The sequence below is a fragment of the Kryptolebias marmoratus genome, linkage group LG24 (assembly GCF_001649575.2).
Source record: "Kryptolebias marmoratus isolate JLee-2015 linkage group LG24, ASM164957v2, whole genome shotgun sequence".
Taxonomy (NCBI): Eukaryota; Metazoa; Chordata; class Actinopteri; order Cyprinodontiformes; family Rivulidae; genus Kryptolebias; species Kryptolebias marmoratus.
This window is the reverse complement of record NC_051453.1, coordinates 3,740,812-3,759,471: the sequence shown is the minus strand read 5'-3', so window position 1 is coordinate 3,759,471 and position 18,660 is coordinate 3,740,812. Positions and strand designations below refer to the sequence as shown.

Here is an 18,660-nt window from a genome sequence, read left to right as displayed (position 1 = left end):
GGTCTATTAAGGATAACAACTCGAGGAGGTGCGCGAGGTGAGCTGTGAAATAAGGTCAGTGAAATAATTGAGGGGTGTTGGGGACGTAGGCAGAATTCCTGACCCACTTACCGAGATAGCACCAAGAAAAAAAAACAATAAAAACCAAACGGCTTTGCATTCTTTGAAAGAGTCTCCTACTGAATCCATCACAATCAATGCACGCATTACATGCACTTTGCAGTGATTGCTGCCAACATGGTGCATTCTGGATTAAGATAAGGGCTTAATTTATTATTAGGCTGTTTTGTTATGAGAGAAACATAAAAAGCAGGGAAAATAAAGGCTTTGCTGTGTAAAACACAAATTCTCCAAAAGCAATAATATACTGATATGACAAAATGTTGTTTCTTTAATGTTTTATTTTAAAAGAATTGCTTGGCCATTAGACTAGCTCTGTAAGTGACGTCTTAACTATAACTATTTGACAGAACAGAACATCATTTTAAAAATGACCAGACTATCCCTTTAAGGCTTCATGTACAACTTTAAAGAATCTCACAAACTGTTCAGATTTGGTTTTGAGTAAGAAACATGAGAAGCCAAATCACACTATGGTTAATGTAACCAAATAAATGAATAAATTGTTTACTGATTTTATTTCTTCTGACCGTTCATGAAAGGTTACAGAGTAAAAACACTGCAGATGAGATGAGCCTTTATTTATAGAAAACATAAATACTTTATAATGATGTGGACAGGGTTGGAATTGTATGACCAATCACTCCATCTTGTCACTGTGATTAAAATAGTGCAGACCTCATGTGACTTTAGCCCAACACAATTCTTCTCATTAGGTGTGCCTCTGGAGTTTGTGATTTATTGGTTGAGAGCGTGAACGACATACCAACAGCACAGCGCCTCATGTCTGGTCCCAGCTCCATGCCGTCAGGACAGGCACAGGTGTACTTCGGAGAGTGGTCCGTGATCTGAGGGGCCTTCAAACAGAGATACTCACAGCCACCGTTGGGTAGACTGCCCATGTTGCAGGTGTCAGGGGCTTGGAGGACATAAGAAGAAGAAAAAGGGGTTTAGTCAAAAAAAAAAAAAAAATCTGCTATGTGTGACTTCACTGCCTAGATTTAAGGACCTGCAGTAATTCTATAACCTCCTTTCAAGCCTACCTGTTATGTAGAGGTGAGATGTCTTTACCCTTTTTTTTTTAATCTCTACTAAAATAAAATATTTAAGTGAAGTCTCTTAACCAAGGATGCACACTCATGCAAAAATACTGCTCAGCTTGTCATGACGTGCAGCAAAAGAATCAGGTCAGGTAGCTGTCAATTCGGCCTTCTGATGTTATGAAACATCTGAGGAGTCATCAGGAGGAGTGCCACTCAGTACACACAGGTTTTGATTAGGTGGGGATTTTATTTACACTTCATATAGTAGCTCTGCAGCGCAAACAGCAGCTGTCGTTGCTTCCAATGTGTGCAAGAAATAAAAAAAGTAAATTTTCATATGCTGCAACTAATTCTGATGGAGCAAAACTAACAAAGAGAGGAAAAAATACAAGATAAAACAAATAAAAGAGAGATGGAGAGGCTCTAAAAATGAGGAGGATGATTAAAGAGAATTTTACAGGAAAGAAATCAAAGAAAAAACAGTTATACCAGCTCCTATTTTTCATTCCTTTGCACCTCCTTTTGGAACTAAACGGGGAGTCTAACCATGTTGTTTTGGTGGAAAAAGAAGAATTTACTCAATGTTAAAGCTGACTGCTGTTTTACTCGTATCAACAAATCCTCTGACTGAAAAGTGAAGTAAGGTCATTCTCAATCTGTTTCTGAATCATCAGGGTCAGTTTGTATTTTTTGGAGAGAAGTTGTCTGAAGCACTTATGAGAAATTAATCTTTTACCCACAAGTTTAGAGATGATTTAAAAAGCAAAACTAAAAACTACTCAAAATGGGCACAAAAGAGCAAATTTTCTGCCATCTAAAACCATTACAACATAACAAAAAACTAGTGTCCAACAGTCACAACCCATTGAGATATTACCTTAAGACACTACTTTAAATCATTTAAAAATATACTGTATTCATTAAAATGGAACAAATATATGAAAAACCAAATGTCTCCAGAGATATTAGGGCAATGACATGAAATTTGTATAAAGTAAGATAACTACGAGTGTTTCGACAGGACAGCTGGACTGCGTTCAGTCTAACTTTATTTGATGTATCTCGCTTTTTTTTTTCTTCCGTTGTTGTTGTCATTTTGGCGCTAACGCGTTTATTTCTGTGATATCTTTTGAAAGAGAAACTTGTGATTTATTAATGAGGGAATACAATTAGCTTCCAACTGGCACACAGGCTGCTTTGAACATGGGGGAAGAGTGAAAACAAACCATGACAACACAGACTCGCAAACAAACTGCTGGCACACACGATGAATTACATACCAGTTGCATTAGCTAGCAAGCACACACACACCTGGGAAAAGCAACCAATCAGGGGGTAAAAAATGAAAACATCATTTAACATTCTCAACACAACCATAAATCTAATCCCACTCATCAGGAGCGTGTTTATTGTTTCAGACAGTTTTACTAAGTTAATCCTCTTGTCTAAATGCAGATAATTCCAGGTTTTATTTGTGATGCTGAAAGGATTTCTTTTTTATTTGACCATATGGATGAAGTACTAGTTCTGCCCAACACAGTCCTAACATATGTCACCCTTGACTTCACATTTAATGCTGTGACAGCTTGGTGTTTTTTCATCCCACCATTTCAATTCAGATTTACTGAGTGTGTTTATGTCTTACCCTTAGGCTGCCTCTGTTCATGAAACACCACCAGATCCAGCGGGTTATTAAGGTCCTCTGCTACCTTCGCCACATCATGTCCCGTCAGTCGGTTTGCACTGTAGATCGCTTCATCTTCCAAGTCTGTCCAATATATGCGATCCTGTGTAAAAAAGAGGTAAAGTAAGTAAAATGAAACCTAAAGACTTACATAGCCTTAATAATTTAATCTAATGCTAAAACCTATGCTTGTTCATAAAGACAATGCTTCCTTTTTTTTTTTGCTAAACTTATAATAAACAATATTTAACAAATCCTAGGTGACTGAATCAGTTTGGCAACTTTTGAAGGGGTTTATACTGTAATGATTTTGTGCCAAAATAATCTGCTTTATCGGTAGTTTGTTAATTATGCAACTTGACTAAAATGCCATAATGTACATCTTACTCCTTATTGAATAATAAAAGAAACACAGATATACAAAAACAATATTTGTTCCGATTACATTAAAATGAAGGACTTTAAGGGTGGCTGTCAAGATCGGTACAAATTGGACCAAGGCAACTACAATGTGCACAGCCTAGAATACATTAGCACAAAAACAAATTGGCTATTCAAAATGTGGCAGCAGAGAAACTGAAATTTTGCCCATTTTTTTCACAATTTTCTTGCTATTTTGCGTTATAACCCAGAGAGATGTGACCCTTTACATTAGAACCATGAACATGCATCTTTTCCCCTCACTTTCTTTTTCTTTTTTCTTTCAGTAACTCTCACACATCCTTGCAATTATCATTAGTGATATTACAAAATAAACTGATTCACAGCCCAAGCGGTCAAGGCACTTGGTATCCACGCAACCGCAGTCGGCTCCGTCTATGCAGGAACCATCAATTATGGCATAAAGAAAACAAAGACATGGTGGGAATACGAGCAGGTTCAAAAAATGAAGAGAAAATAAAAAAGCTAAGTGTGGAACGAGATAAAATAGTAAGGATAAAATAAGTCATCAGATTTTTTTTTTTGATAGACAAGGCAGCAAGCAGCAGGGGTCCAAGCAGAGATTTGTGAGGTGGGTTTAAATGTGGTTCAGTCGCAGCAGTTTTCCTTGCTTTCCATTTGAGTTGGATTATCGGTAGACTTAACCTTTCTCCAATCTCCCTCTTTTCCATCTTTCAACAAAAAATCTGTATTCCTCCATCTTCTGCCCTTATATTGAGATAACCTTTACTCTTATGACAGTTATGCTGAAACAGTGAAAGACAAATATCAGCCATGCTGATAAAACTAGCCTCAAATCTTTCATTCCATCTCTGCTTTTACCATTTCTCCCTCTCTATAGCTGTCTTTCTCAAACCGTCAGTCTCAACCTCTGTTTATTTTATTTTTTCTGTTCAGCTTCTCTGCTGTCGATCTTTTCACACGTCCCTTTTTCTGACCTTGATGGCTTCAAACAGCAGTGCACACCTGAGGAGAGTGGTTCTCTTTGTTGTGAGATCAAGGTGAATCTTTCATGTGTTGAACCAATACACAAGCGCACACAGGAAACTCTCCTGAGCACACGGCGTTGCATCACGTCAGTCAAAACTGCGTCTCTTGGTGGAAAGATGGTACATCTAAATGGAGTCTTTAAAGGGTCAAGGAGAAAACAGCCTTTGATGATTTCACATTGATTCTGTCTCAGAAGCGAAAAAACAAAGTAATAGAAAAATTAACACAGAAAAGGAGTTGATGACGGGAGAACATTTCAGTTCATCTCAAGCTAAATGAAAATATGTTTCATAAGCTGTTCCACTCCGTGTTACATCATGTTTCCAGGCATTTAATTTGATAAATCTTTTCATCAGATTACAAAAAAGGAAGAATAACAAAAACTAGTTAATGTTTTTCTTTGTTTTATAAACCTGTGGTGATACACTGCGCAATGCTTATTATTAATAAATATAGGTTTTCATTTGATACACCCCATGTGATTGTTGAGACAATAAAGTCTTTATTTTTATTTGTGATAAAGCACCAAATGTGTTCCGTCTTTTATAACATATCAGTTTTCAGTGTCTTCTCCTTTTTTCTTTCCAAAGCCATTTCCTCTTTTCATCTATGCCCTCTAGACAAACAAAGAGGAAATAAAAAGTAATGAAATAATACTAGAGGTAGAAAAGAGAAAACGTTACCCTCTGTGAGCCTCTACTATCTACATTTCCTCAGGGCTTGGTGTGAAGGCAGGGGGCTGACACCAACTGGAGGGATTTGTGTCAAAAAGTGTGTCTTTCTCAAAGTCTGATGATTGTGTTTCAAAACTTTTGATAGAAAAGCTCTTTGTCTTCTCTCTACAGGGGTAAATACTGAGCCAGACTATAAAAACTCTAATAGAATTAACATTTGTGACAACTCATCATAGTTCACAGGCTCAAATGAGATAGTGTGTGGTCACTATGTCTATATTTTTGTGTCCCATAAAACCAGTTAAAACATTTTCCAAACAGCAGTTTAAACATGGAACTGTCAAATTTATATTAATATGTCATCAAATTTATTGTTTGGAAACTTTTTTCCCCCTTGATATTTAATGGCACTTCTTGTTTGTCTCGATGAGTGGATACTCAACCAGCTTTTTAACACAATGCTTTTCAAAATGCTGCATTTTAGCACTTTGCTCTTTTCAGCACAGTCACTGATTTAGTTGTAAATCTAAATGGCGTAGCATTGAGGAGGGCATATTTGATTTTAAGCTGGAAGGAAAATCATTCTGAAAAGCTTATATTGGTGATTTTTAATTGAACAAATGAATAAATGCATTTAAATGTGATGAACATTTTTACACATGTGAGTGGAGTGGGTGCAGGTTTTGTTTTGGGGACATTAGAAAAAAATATTTTCACCATGTTTGACACGGTTACACATGATGGCAAACATCACTTCATGTGGTCCTAAAAATATTAATACACCTTACAGAAAACAATATCCCCATGCATTTATTGTATTTATTTATTTATTTTCAATTTTAGACTTTATTAGAGTCAAATTTTTAGATTTTATGTCAACTTTTGAGTCATGTTGACAACAAAATGTCTATTAATTGACTATAATAACCAGGTTAATACTGTGGTGCTGTTTTTTTTCTATATTCTTATTTAAAATTATTGGATGAGTTTTTTTTCCTGAATGACACTGATTTTAATTGGCTATACAACACATCTTGTGAGGATAAATAACTACTTACTGTTGCAAGAGATTGATATTTTATTAACCACTGCTCTGTTTTGTGGAAATATTCCATGTAAAAGGTTTTTTCTAAGACAAATTCATTTCATCCAGAATGAAAATCTAACTAAATTAATATTTTTATTTATTTAAGTTATCATACACGAGCCTGTAAATGCTTAACATTAGGATATATGACATTATAAATAGTATAGAAAGGGTGCCCTAAGACAAGGGATAATCTGTGCAGTAAACCCTTAGCAGCAAATATATAGAGAAGATAAAAAAATACCCATCTCATTCGAGGAACATTTAGAGAGAAAATGGAATAATCAATAGAGTCTGGAAACACTAATGTTTGTTCACACTCTTGTTTTCTTTTTCCCGTCTTTATCTAGACATGAAAAATCCTACAATCAAAGTCCAGACTTTTCAAGACTGTGTAAGCGCCCCGAGATAAACTATGTCTTTTGTTTTAATGCAAAACATGGTACACTCATATAATGTCTTGTCTTCAGCCTGCCAACTGAATGCAACACACCATGATTTAAACTAATTAGTTGAAAATGAAAGAGAGATTAGTGAAGCCCGTTTTTGTGTTTGAATATTTAATTCTCTGCTATTGTATTCCAAAAGAGATTACATTTTTCTTGGTATAAAAAAATAGCAGTTTTCACAAAGTATTTGTTTATTCTGTGTAGTTTCTTTTTAAGAAGCTCTTTCTCAGCCCAGCTTTGTTGCTTTTTTGTTCACTTTAAAATGTTCCAGTGGTTTTGTATTGGATTTACGTCAGAGGCCCTTTTTACAGTCCACATTACTTTCTTTAAAACATGAGAGGCTGTTCCACTTTGTTTAGGATGAGTGTCATATTGGCAAAGTGTTTTTCCTGCCAAGCTCTAGTCATCTGATTGATCCAACACTTTTCTGGACTTGTGCAACTTCTATATCAGCACAACGCATATTTCACCATGCAGTCAGCGTGGAAACTTTTTTTTAAAACTTGTCATAAATTACCAGAAATTAATTTACTTGCAAAAATGGTTCAATGTTTCAGTTCACAATCTGATTCAGGAAACTGCAAAGGAACAGTTTTGCTGCAGCTCTTTTGTCAGAAACAGGACAACTTTCTTTATGGCTAGAGGATTTTTAATTTGTCCTGCATCGTAACCAGAACCGAACACAGAGTCGAACATTTGAAGGCTATTAATCTTGAGGGTTGAAGTTTCAGAAACAAAGATTCTCTTCAAATACACACAAACACACATATACCCAACATCAATGCACATCCTCTAAGCCAGACATGATGGATGTCCTCCCTTTTTGCTGCTTCTCATCATCACAGCATGTGCAGCAAAGAGAAGCATGAAGAAAATATTTCTGACTGATAACATTTTGCCTTCTTCTTTTTTAACATTCATCCATGTTCTTCTCTCCTCAGCCAGTTTTCCATCTTAAACACATCTGCTTTTGATGGAATCAAACAGACTGACTCGTGCTCACCTTAATAAATACACCCATATTAGTTTTATTGATCACCGAACTTCACTGTAAATCTGCAGTCATCAAGGAGCAAATTAGCAATTACTTCCTGAGCTTATCCTACTACGATTCAGATAAAACACCTCAGTTTCTGCAGTCAATCGGTAAATGACCAATCATTGAAATGTCTAACGGGAGTATTTAAAATCAAAGACATGCAGCTAAATTCTGAAATAAACCAAGACAAAGCTCTGTCAAACCACTGGTTGAGCTGAATACTGAGTATAGTCTAACATGAGCTTTTTCTTGTACCTCAAACACTGTGAGGGCGAAGGGGTGTCCAAGGTGGTGATGGGAGGAGAGCAGCACTTTGCGATTGTCTCCGTTCAGGTCCACACTTGACAGCAGGTGCAGCTTGGAGTCCACCCAGTAGAGACGCCTGTTAGACAAATCTGACAAGATGTAGGGGGCAGACAAAAAAGAAAGAAACCGAGAGGGAGAAGAAGAAAAGAGGAGGAAGCAGGAGGCGAATGGAAAGAGAAAGGTCATTCAACAAAGAACGAAGCAGGGTGAGGGGTATATGAATGAAATGGCCCAGAAGCTACACCATCAATCTTCTTTGACATGACGGCTGAAGGGCCTGTGCTGAGAAAACACAGATGTGATTGTAATATTGCTGCTTGACTTGCTTGCTGGGGGGGAAATATGTGCCCTTGAGCAAATTCATTAGTTTTGCTGGACCTTCTTTAGAAGAATGATTTGGTGTTTAACATTTCCATTATTCTCTGAGTAACGGTCCTTTAAACAGTTTGAGGAGGCCTGGAACATTGGTTTTTTCATCGCTATTGGCCATAAAGTACTACTGGGGTTAACTTACAAGTTTGTCGACATATATTTTTATAAGAGCTACAATATCACATGCTGAAAGGACTCAGTGGAGAAAGCCGCAAAGTGAAGAGAAATTACATTAATTCACCATTATATACAATGAAAAAAAGTCCCATAATTTGAATTTATTTCTTGTGACTCAGACAGTCACCCACTCAGTATGAAATCAATGACCAAGGGAAAATAATCCACCTCTTCTCTCATAAGAGTGTAATGCAGTCTGGGCCGACTCTCTCATTTGCCTTATTCTAAAAATAATTTGTTTTCATGCATGTACAGCGACATCTCAATTCCACAGAGTGAGGCGAATGTGTGGTTCTATTTCTCCTCGGGCAAGGGCAGCGGAGACAAATTTGCCGGCGCTGCTGAGGGAGTTGAAAGGGATGAAGGTATTGATAGCATGGAGTGAATGGTTTATGAATTTCGGGACCTATACTCGCTGATTTGACTGAGAGCCAGACACAAACTCGGATATAACTGTAGAACTTGGGTTCATCTGTCATATCTTACTGCTTGTTTCCCTACATTTAAGTGTGTTTGTTTTCACAGCTCCTTATATTTTCTGTGTGTTGTGTCAGGAGATGTTTCTCTTACCGAGAGTGATTCCATTGGGCCACTCTATATGATCAGACACCAGAACTTGTCTGTCTACTCCATTCATCCCAGCTTTCTCAATTTTGGCCTGATCTCCCCAGTCAGACCAGTACATAAACCTGTGGTGAGATACATCGATCAGTTAGACACATATAAAACAAAATCAGTGGCAGAAATGAAAAAAAGTGACATTGTTTTGCTACTGAAGCAGGCCTTGAGGACACTGAAGGTAAACGGGCAGTGTTCAAAACAGTGAGTAATGAAAACTTGGACCATTTTCAAATGCATGTGTCCATGAGAAACATGCAAAAACCTGGCTTCATTTGCAGGTATTTCATGCTAGCCAAGCTTTGTAGAGCTGTGAAAAGATTCCTTTGGGGAGCTCAAAATTTCAGAGACAAAGAAAACGTGGTATAAAAAAAGAAAGAAAAAGATCACATGGTTTCTCTGAAGAATTACTAAACTGCTTAATATACCTTATAGTTCAGCAGTAAAAATAAGATATATTTGTTCTGGTAAAATATTTTAAGGCCAACTTCTGAACAAAGTTGGGCTTTTTTGATATAATGACGCTGGTGTTTCCACTCAACAGAAAATGATGATGGCCACAGGCTGGTCAGGTCAGACGTTTCCTTATACTCTCTCCTTTGGGCCTTTTCACTCTGCTCTTGTGCCAGTCTCTTATGATTTGCCCATCTGTTCCAAAGTGACTGAACTCAAAATTTTCACTCACCCTTGGTGTGGGTCCACTGCGATGGCCCGTGGCTCACTAAGCTCAGTGGCTATTAGCACTTTTTTTTTCCTGCCGTCTCCCGTAGCGACAGAGATACTCTTGTTGCCTGAGTCGGTCCAGTAGATGTTCTTATGGACCCAGTCTACAGCCAGGCCCTCTGGGGAGTGGAGCGAGTCGATCAGCATCACCTGCTGCGATGAGTCACTGGCCTTGTTGATGTACGCACTGTGGGATGGAAGATCAAAACTAAGTAAACTATGTCCTTGAAAGTCTCTTAGGTTCTTTTTCTTGTGAGAAAAGTTTATTTATCTACAGTGTGTGCCTTAGAAAACAATTTGGAGGGGAAGCTCTTTGTGAGAGGCAATGCAACCTGACATTTCTATGACCTTAAACTATCACTCTGCCATGAAGCTCGGTAGTCGATATGCATTTCTTCAAGTCTTTAATTTGTTTCTGTTTTTGTCTTATCAGTTTTTTTTTCTTTTCCAGTTCAGTTTTTCTACTTCAGCTGCTCCCTCAATTCCTTCACTAGTGACACATGTTAGAATGTAGCAAATAATTTCCACTTTTTGTCAAATTCATCCATCTTCTTCTTCTGTACAGGAATCTGTACAGGTTGCAAGTCCATCACTGAGCCACACGGAGACAAATAATCATTCACATTCTCACTCACACTTAGGGAACAATTTAGAGTTTTCTGTTAAAAGGTAGGAAAAAGCTTGTGTACCAAAATAAGAGATTTTTGAATGGGAGGAGTATCTTAACTGAACTTGAAGGCTGCTGAGATAATTGGAGTGAAGGATCAGGAGGAGATGGATGACAGTATGACTTAGAAGCAGATTGTGTGGCTAATTGACTGTGTTACTGTTTACCACCATAGATATTCTAGACATCCTCGTTTTTGTAGACTGTTGGCTGTAATGCTTGGGGGTGCCACTGAGTTAGGCTGACAGATAATCTGAGGTTTCTCTCTCTTCTTTTGTGCTCCAGGATGTAAAACATGAATCCAACAACCGTCTCGCCTTCGGGGAGCAAATTAAAGTGAGGGCTGGAGCAAAGTGGATGTGGATTTAAATCCCTTATTTTATTGATGCAATGGTGGACTGTTTAAGATCTGAACTTCATCTTGGATAACCAAAATGTATTTTACACAAATTCTGTCAGAAACATACAACATTCTGACAGCTTTTTACTGTGTTACACCTTCAGTTTCTTTTTTTTTTTTTTTTTAAAAAAGGATAATAGAGAACAGGGTTGGAATGATACATTTACAAGAAACAAAAAATAAATAATCAAGCATTTCACTTTGTCAGATGCACTTTTACAAACTGCTGCTTTCATTCACCATGTCCTTATTCTCAGTTTAAGGTTTTCACCTGTACAGCAGGGAACAGTCTGGAAGTATAAACCAAGGCTTCAAGCTACAGAGCGGAATAAGAAGGAAACAAATGAGTCAAAGACCACAGAGCAGATTGCATCTTTAATTGGCTGCACAACTGTTTGCAACAGACATCTGTATCATGGGAAGAAGCTAACAAGACATTGACCCAAGACATGCTTATCATAATAAATATGCCTGGAAAACCCCGTCATCAGAATTATGGTGAATCAGTTTTAAACTGAAACCCTTTAAAATGCCTAATTATTCATAGAAATGAACCTTATTACATAAAGAAAATATTTTATGGGAAGCAGAATGCCATTATTATTAAAGAAAATCACAAAGAAATCTTAAGAATATATGTTACTAGTCTTTAGCAGTAGATGCACCTTGAATTGTTTAATTTTCATGTAGGCAACTGAAAGCAGCATAATACAGCACAAGTTGGGAACTCCAATATTATTCACCATTTCTACCCCATAATTCTTGCAATATCACCCACAATGTGTTGTGCATGTTGCTTCCCTATTTCCTATGCATATTTTTGAATGCCTGATTTAATGCACTGCTGTGGTGTTGCATCTTTTATATCAAATGATAATTTCATCTAATGTGCAGATAAGTAATGGTTTGGGACAAGCATCAGAATTCTGAATAACTGTAGTAAAGCAATAAGATTTAATGAAATACTTCAGGAGATTATAAAGGTTTTTGAGTAGTTTTGGTAATGCTGCGTTAGGTTTGTATAAGTTGAGAGGGTAGGACTGAAGAACACTGGGCTGGTCATGTAGGGTGATCATTTCCATCACCTTTTCTGAGTTTAACCTTATTGCTGTCCAGCAGAAACTTAGATCACCTATTTAAAATGTCTAAAGAGTGGATTGCTTTGAATGAGTAATTCAGTCAAGTATTTAAATGTCTATTCCAATTAACAGTATGGTTATTACCACTTAGCAAAATTCTCAAATTACAGAGATTACAAGTGGCTGTTAGACTGCACTTATTTTCCTCTCCACAAAGTTAAGACATATTCTATGACCTTGATATAGGTTAATCCAAAAATGCCTTAATTGTGATTCTGATCCAATGCTACAAAATATGTACAAATGTTCCATATATACTGTTAAAAGTTTTAAAAGGACAAAAGGGAAGACAAAGCAAGCTAAATCATGGCCAAGTCGAATGCACAACTTGATTAGCTGCAAATCATTTAGAGAAACTATGCACACATATGTTTATTTACTGCTTTGAAAATAGAGTTCCTCATGAAGAATGAGTTCATTTGTCCTTCCTCTGTCAGTAGCCCTTGAGTGTATCACTGAGTTTATGAGTGTGAGTGTGTATGTGTGGCCACGTGCGTATGCAGATGAATAATGATGGCGATTATTGAGGCAGTGAAATTAAAGGGAACATATGGCTCAGCTGAGATGATAGAAGGCCCCTCCATCTACCTGCCAGCCAACACACACACACACACACACACACAGCTACACACAAAACAACAATGTACCTGAAGTGTGTATAACTGTGTGTATGTGTGAAGGACAAACAGCTCCACCTTTTACCATCAAACAGATGCCGCAGCCCTACAGGTGTGTCTGCTTCACTAGCAGAAGGCGGGACAGGTTGAAGCAGACAAGATGGATAGACAGAAGATAACGATACCAACAGATCAGATGAACGTTGTTAAAAGGGAGTTTAAAGTCTTGGCTTGTGTCACCATTGGTCTATTTTACTCACACTGCCTATATGCTAAAAAACACATCTAATCAAAGTCCTAAAACCTAGTGTTGCCAATGTAGAAACAGTGCTGCTATAGTTAGCGAGTTTGCCTTTATGCATCAGTGCTTGTTCAAGTTTATACTTGAGCATGTATCTTTGTGCATGTACCTGTATATTTTACGATGATACAGATCACACCAGAACATCTTGTTTGTGGACACGTCAACATCTAGGGCCACAGCATTCTTCAGTGTTGGAACCACCTGTGTGTATTCGCTCTTCAGCAGGTCGATGCGACGGATTTCATGGCGATTAGTGAACATCAAATAAGGGCTTTTTCCTGACAGGGAGGGCAGAATGTTCATGTCATTACATATGCAATATTTCTGACATTTATTTACAGCTAGACACTAAAAAGACAAGACAGGTAAGCCTCAAAGTACAGAACCAGGGAGTAGACCCAGTACGATCCTTGAAAGACTATTGTGACACAAGAAAAAAAGATATTGAGTCCATTTGCACTACTGCTAGTCATTAGTTTGCTAGGTGATTAGTAAATGAACTTAAATCTGTAAAAAGCAATCTTTAAATTTGTATATGAAACCTGTCTACACAGTTTTATTGCACATCATCATGTTATTTCATTAATTATTCACACAGCTATGCAGGAAAGTAATATACAATGTATGTGATTTGACCCCAATGAAAAGCAAAGACTAAAAGGACACCAGTAATTGTCGGTGCCCTGCTGCTATATGAAATGATGAAGCCCACTGCACTTGTGAATAAAGTGACCCAAAACCAAACATGACACATTGTTCTATATTTGGTGTAATGATGTGTCAGAAGAGTGGTCCTGTTCTCTCTGAGAGCAAGTACATCAGTTCCCCAGGGCCCATTTTTCAGCAGTCTGCATGACTGAGGCATCTGAATGACTCTCAGTCAACAGAATCACCTTCATCTTTAGTGTACACAAAGATAGACAATTTCTTAATTTGCATACATGACTTTATAAGATAAGAACACCTACAAGCAGATATGTGAAGCTGTACATAATTTTGACACAATGCATTTTTACTTTAAGCACATTGTTTCGAAGTTCACAAAACTTTTACTTTAATTTTCTAAATTTCAATGATTTTCATCTTTTTCCTAATAACATCACTTGTTTCTTTTTCTGGTTCTCTTTCTGGTCTTTTTCCTCTCATTCTCTTACTGTCTCCAAAATGTAATTTCATTATAATTCTCTACTGTTTACAGAACAGCTTCACTAAAAGCATTTAGAAAAAATAGACAACAAGCCTGTTGATATACAAGCACAAACATGCACAATCAACCATGTCTCAGCAGCATATCTATGTTTACCACGCACGTTTTTACAGGGAGAAAATATCACATTTCCACTACTATTTGGATGCAATCATTTTCCTCTGGCTACTGGTTTTGTAACCAGCAATTTTACCTGTTGAGAGAAAGACAGATGAACACGAAGCAAAGAAAAAAATGGGCAGGCACAAGTAAAAATGATGGATGCAGGTAACATCATGGAGGTATGAAGAGAAAAGGGATGTAATTGGGAGAGTGGGGGTAGGAGTTGGCGGGGGGAATCAACCATCATGTAATGGCAGTAGTAAAAACAGTGTGAGAGGAATGAATATGTGAGAAAAACAGTTATAACAATTTGAAACATAATTAGGAAAGACAAGTCTAACTTCTTCATCATTTCTCTAAGACAACATCTCTGATCATAAAAACCGAGTTATAGCTTTATTTTTTTAATCACTTTCATACACACTCAAAGTCCCACACTCTTTTCCATCGCACACAGAAATTATTAATTCAAGTTGATGACTCATTTTGTGGCTTAACACTCCTAAAGAGTACTCAAAAACACAAAATGCAATTAGTGTAAAGTACAAACTTTACTCAGGGGGCTCAATGAATGGTGCCATGTACCAGAATTAATGCTCCCAAACACATATAAACAAACAGCAGCTAAGAAAGGAAAGTACAAGCTGAGAAATGACTTTGAATTAGTGTTGCTCGTGTAATAGTTACTCTGAAATTAATCTGGGGAGTTTCAAATCATATTAAAGAATTAGAAAGAATGCAGTTCTTATTTAATGAAAAATGAACATGGAGTTTGAATTCACTCAACACAACATTCTCATAATTACTTATATAGGCTCAGCTTAACATAACAACATATCTGTGTTTAGATTTATTCTTTTGAAGCATGGCATTCAAATATATGCAGATGATACTGTAACGTGGTGCATCTAATCACAAAGTGTAGCATTTCTCCCAATGAGTCATAAACTAAAGATTTTAATCTGTGGACAAATATCGATGCATCTCTTCACAATAACTATGTACCTTTGTGTGACAAGAATCTAAAAGCTGTTCTGCATTCATGCTGATTTATGTGAGCATGTTTATTCTCATCCGTTTGCCTTTGTCTGCGTTTGTGTGGGGAGTTTGTTTTTCTATAGGGTTAGCAAAATATCTCATTATCCACTGGACAGATTTTAATGAAATCATTAAAATTACTGGATGTACATCTACAACTGATTAACTTTTGGAGTCAACCTGATTCAAGACTGTTGCCACAGTAAAGCAATTTTAGGCTAAACTCAATCAGTTTAACAAATACTGAGCTCATTTTGGTGTAATAGTAGCTGAGAGTAATCCTCGACACATACTCTGAGTACTAAAACATCTCCTGATATCTGACAATATTGCTTGAGACTGTGCATAATGTCATTTAAGGTTTGGCCAAAATGGCTACAGCTTTGTTATTTTTCAACACAAGATTATCTTAATGTAAAACTCTATCATGAAAAGCGCTGGGGGATGTGTGTTTTGTGCTCTTTTAAGGAATTCCAGGTCTTTAATTCACAAATGCAACTTCCGTGAATCTATCCAAAGTACATATCTTTTTTTATGGAAACATAATTGACAGTTCCTTTGTTCATCCATGTATCTTATTTTTCACTGCTTGCCTTTCTCTCTCTCTCTCTTCATAGTACAGTATTTTGACTAACAATTATAGAGATTCACAAAGAGTGGAATTTAGCAACCGATGGTGGTTTTTATGCTGCTTAGCTTCACTGTGAGCATGTGTTTTCTACTTTAAGCCCTCTTATTATCAGACCAGCTTACCCTATAAAGACCTAAACTATGACCATAATTACTAATACTGTGCTTTTTACTCGTTTCACGATGAAAAGCTAATTTACTGTGAAAAATAAATGTTCCATTCCAAATGTATTAGTCAAAATATTAAAAATATACACTATACAGCTGCATCATAATGATAAAAGAAGATTGCTTTTCTTATCATGTGCAGCTGAGAAGATCTGGTGTTATTTTCATTCATAACACTGTGCTCCCTAGCAAATAAGGGGTACAAATCCTGGCTGTGTCCTAAAGCGAGTGCAGGCCCCTTCCTCACGCAGCATCCTTCTCCTGACACCCCAGGGAGAGCAGAGGCAGCTGGCTGCAAACTTGTCATTATTGAGGACTGAAGAAAAAGACGGCAAATATTTATCTTTGCACAGATTGCTGTGCGGGCACTGCATACAAAGCAAGCGTCTTGTTTCTCAGAGTCCCACTGTGTGAGGATAGTGTAGAATGTCACTTTTGTAGTCCGGGGTGCTGGAACGGATGAGTAATTGGTGTTTATACAAGAGTGGGTCTGAATGTGTGGTTTTGCTTAATGGGCACATGATGTATTTTGGTGAGAACGTCTTTCAGGGACTGTGAGCTTCTTCTCCTGAGCAAATGTATGTGAGAATGTGTATTATGTGACACACGGCTTACCCACAGCTTTGCAGGTCTTGAAGACAGGGTCCATCTCATAGCCTTCATAGCACTCACACTTATAATCTCCTTTGTAGTTGATGCAGATCTGACTGCAGGCATCTGGGTTCTCACATTCATCAATGTCTGTGGAGAAAATAATGAGGATGTAATGAGCTTCTCTTCAAAATAAACCTTGATAATTCACAAATGATTTTAGGTTAAAACTCTTAAGCTCCTGTAAATGATTCAACTTGTTGAGTAAAAAAAAACACTGAATTTGTTCTTTTTGCATGATAAAAAAGGTTATTTTATATCACATCTGGCACTCAAATTTAAAGAGCTAAGTGTTACTGGATACACAAAGATATTTTTAACAATATCACTGAAACAAGGTGGGTGAGCAACCTGCAGCAGAGAGACGTGGTTGCAAAAGGAAACAAAAATTAGAAAAGAAAGTCAAGATCTTTATTTCATTCAAACAGCAGCAAAGCTTCTCATTAGATTAAACTAATTTCCTCGAAACAGAGAAAAGGAGCGGTAAGAGTCTTCTCAGCACCTGCACCCTGACACTCCAGACATTAGGAGAGATTTGATGTTTGCTCCACCCAAACGTCACTCTTCCTGCTAAACTCAGACTTATTGCTACAAATAAAAACAGTGATGAGCATCTAGGAAAAAAAAACAGCAACAAAAATAAAAAACAGACTTCCTCACGTATAAGGCTGCCCTAACCCCACCCCTAACCATCTCAGGTTGGACCACCTAATTTCAGTGAGAATGTCAATTTCTACAGGTTTAAAAGAAAGAAAATGTGCAACTTCCTCCACTAATGGTATATCTTTGATAATAATTCAGCAAAAACCTGGTGTAAAACAGGCAGGATTTCTAGAGAGCACAAAGGGTTCCAATAAACCTGAACAGAGTTTCTGCAGTCAGAGCTGCTTAGGATCAAAAAGGGCTTTATTGAGTTAAAAAAGGAGGCAGTCTGAAACAACCTGAACAAGGTGAGACTACACATTACAGTACTCATGCTTCTCTGTATTAAGACAGTAGTTGTTTTGCATAAATTCATTTCTTTACCTCCACAAGTCTTTTTGTCCAGCAGTTTGTATCCAGAGGGACAGTCACACTCATAACCGATTCTCTGGTCCCTGCAGATGTGGGAGCAGCCACCATTGTTGTCTGCACACTCATTCAGGCCTGCAGAGACGAGCAGTGGGGGCGACGGAGGAAGGGACAGAGATGTAAGGGAAAGAAATGAGGAAAAGTGAGGAGGAGCTGAATATTGATGAAATATCTCCAGCAGTGTTTTTTTGGACAGAATAATTCAGCCTGTGTACACACACAAAGAAAGTGTTGGACAGAAAGACAAAGCACCCAAGATAGTGTGTGTGTATGTGTGTGTGTGTGTGGATAGTTTTAATCAATCTGCCAGTCAAGATAATTTTGTGCTGTCAAGTGTGTCGGTATACATCAAAATTTTTATTCAGACAGTAAGCTTAAAAGCCTTAGAAAAAGAGACAGCGGTATGGGTTTGTGTGTCGAACATTAATGTGTGTGTTCTTGTCCCACAGTTACAGTATTAGCCAAAAGCTCTTTGAACTGATCCGTTTTCCTCCGGGGAGATTGTCCTAAACCAGGTGCCACTCTTCTGGAATACCCATTGTTGCACGAGCACATCCTCATCCTCTCATCTGAATCTGATCATTTCCTCTCCTTTTTATTAGATGAATAAATTAGATTTTGTCAGTTATCCCTCCCATCCTTTTTGTATCTGTTTCTGTTCCTTCTCTTATCCCTTTGTCTTTCAATCCCCCTCCAGGGAGTTGAGAGAGATCACTGCAGAGAGCTAAAGCTGGTACTTCATTACAGATTTACATTAAAGATTTAAGCTTTAAGGCTACAGGTACAGCTGAGGGACAGACACTGTGACACTGTGTGAGACAGAGAGACATGAGAACAGACATCAAAAAGGACTAAAAATAAGTTGGCATAGCATTTAAATAAAATTAAAGCTGCAAGTCTTTTGTAAAATCACTGCACTGCACACAGAATCATTTAGGTTTGT

At 37.5% G+C, this 18,660-nt stretch overlaps 1 protein-coding gene across 4 annotated transcripts in view; it reads right to left on the bottom strand.

Moving 5' to 3' along the window:
• The window catches only part of lrp8 (low density lipoprotein receptor-related protein 8, apolipoprotein e receptor), a 140,857-nt gene that overhangs the window by 15,023 nt on the left and 107,174 nt on the right, over positions 1-18,660 (bottom strand). For all 4 annotated transcript variants that reach the window (XM_017420474.3, XM_017420476.3, XM_017420473.3 and 1 more), the window contains exons 8-15: positions 17,673-17,792; positions 16,611-16,736; positions 12,957-13,128; positions 9,686-9,910; positions 8,953-9,071; positions 7,783-7,922; positions 2,809-2,950; positions 887-1,039 (exon numbers count right to left, since the gene is read on the bottom strand). In XM_017420474.3, coding sequence (XP_017275963.1) covers positions 887-1,039; positions 2,809-2,950; positions 7,783-7,922; positions 8,953-9,071; positions 9,686-9,910; positions 12,957-13,128; positions 16,611-16,736; positions 17,673-17,792 — 1,197 coding nt within the window. The remainder of the gene's footprint in view (positions 1-886; positions 1,040-2,808; positions 2,951-7,782; positions 7,923-8,952; positions 9,072-9,685; positions 9,911-12,956; positions 13,129-16,610; positions 16,737-17,672; positions 17,793-18,660) is intronic.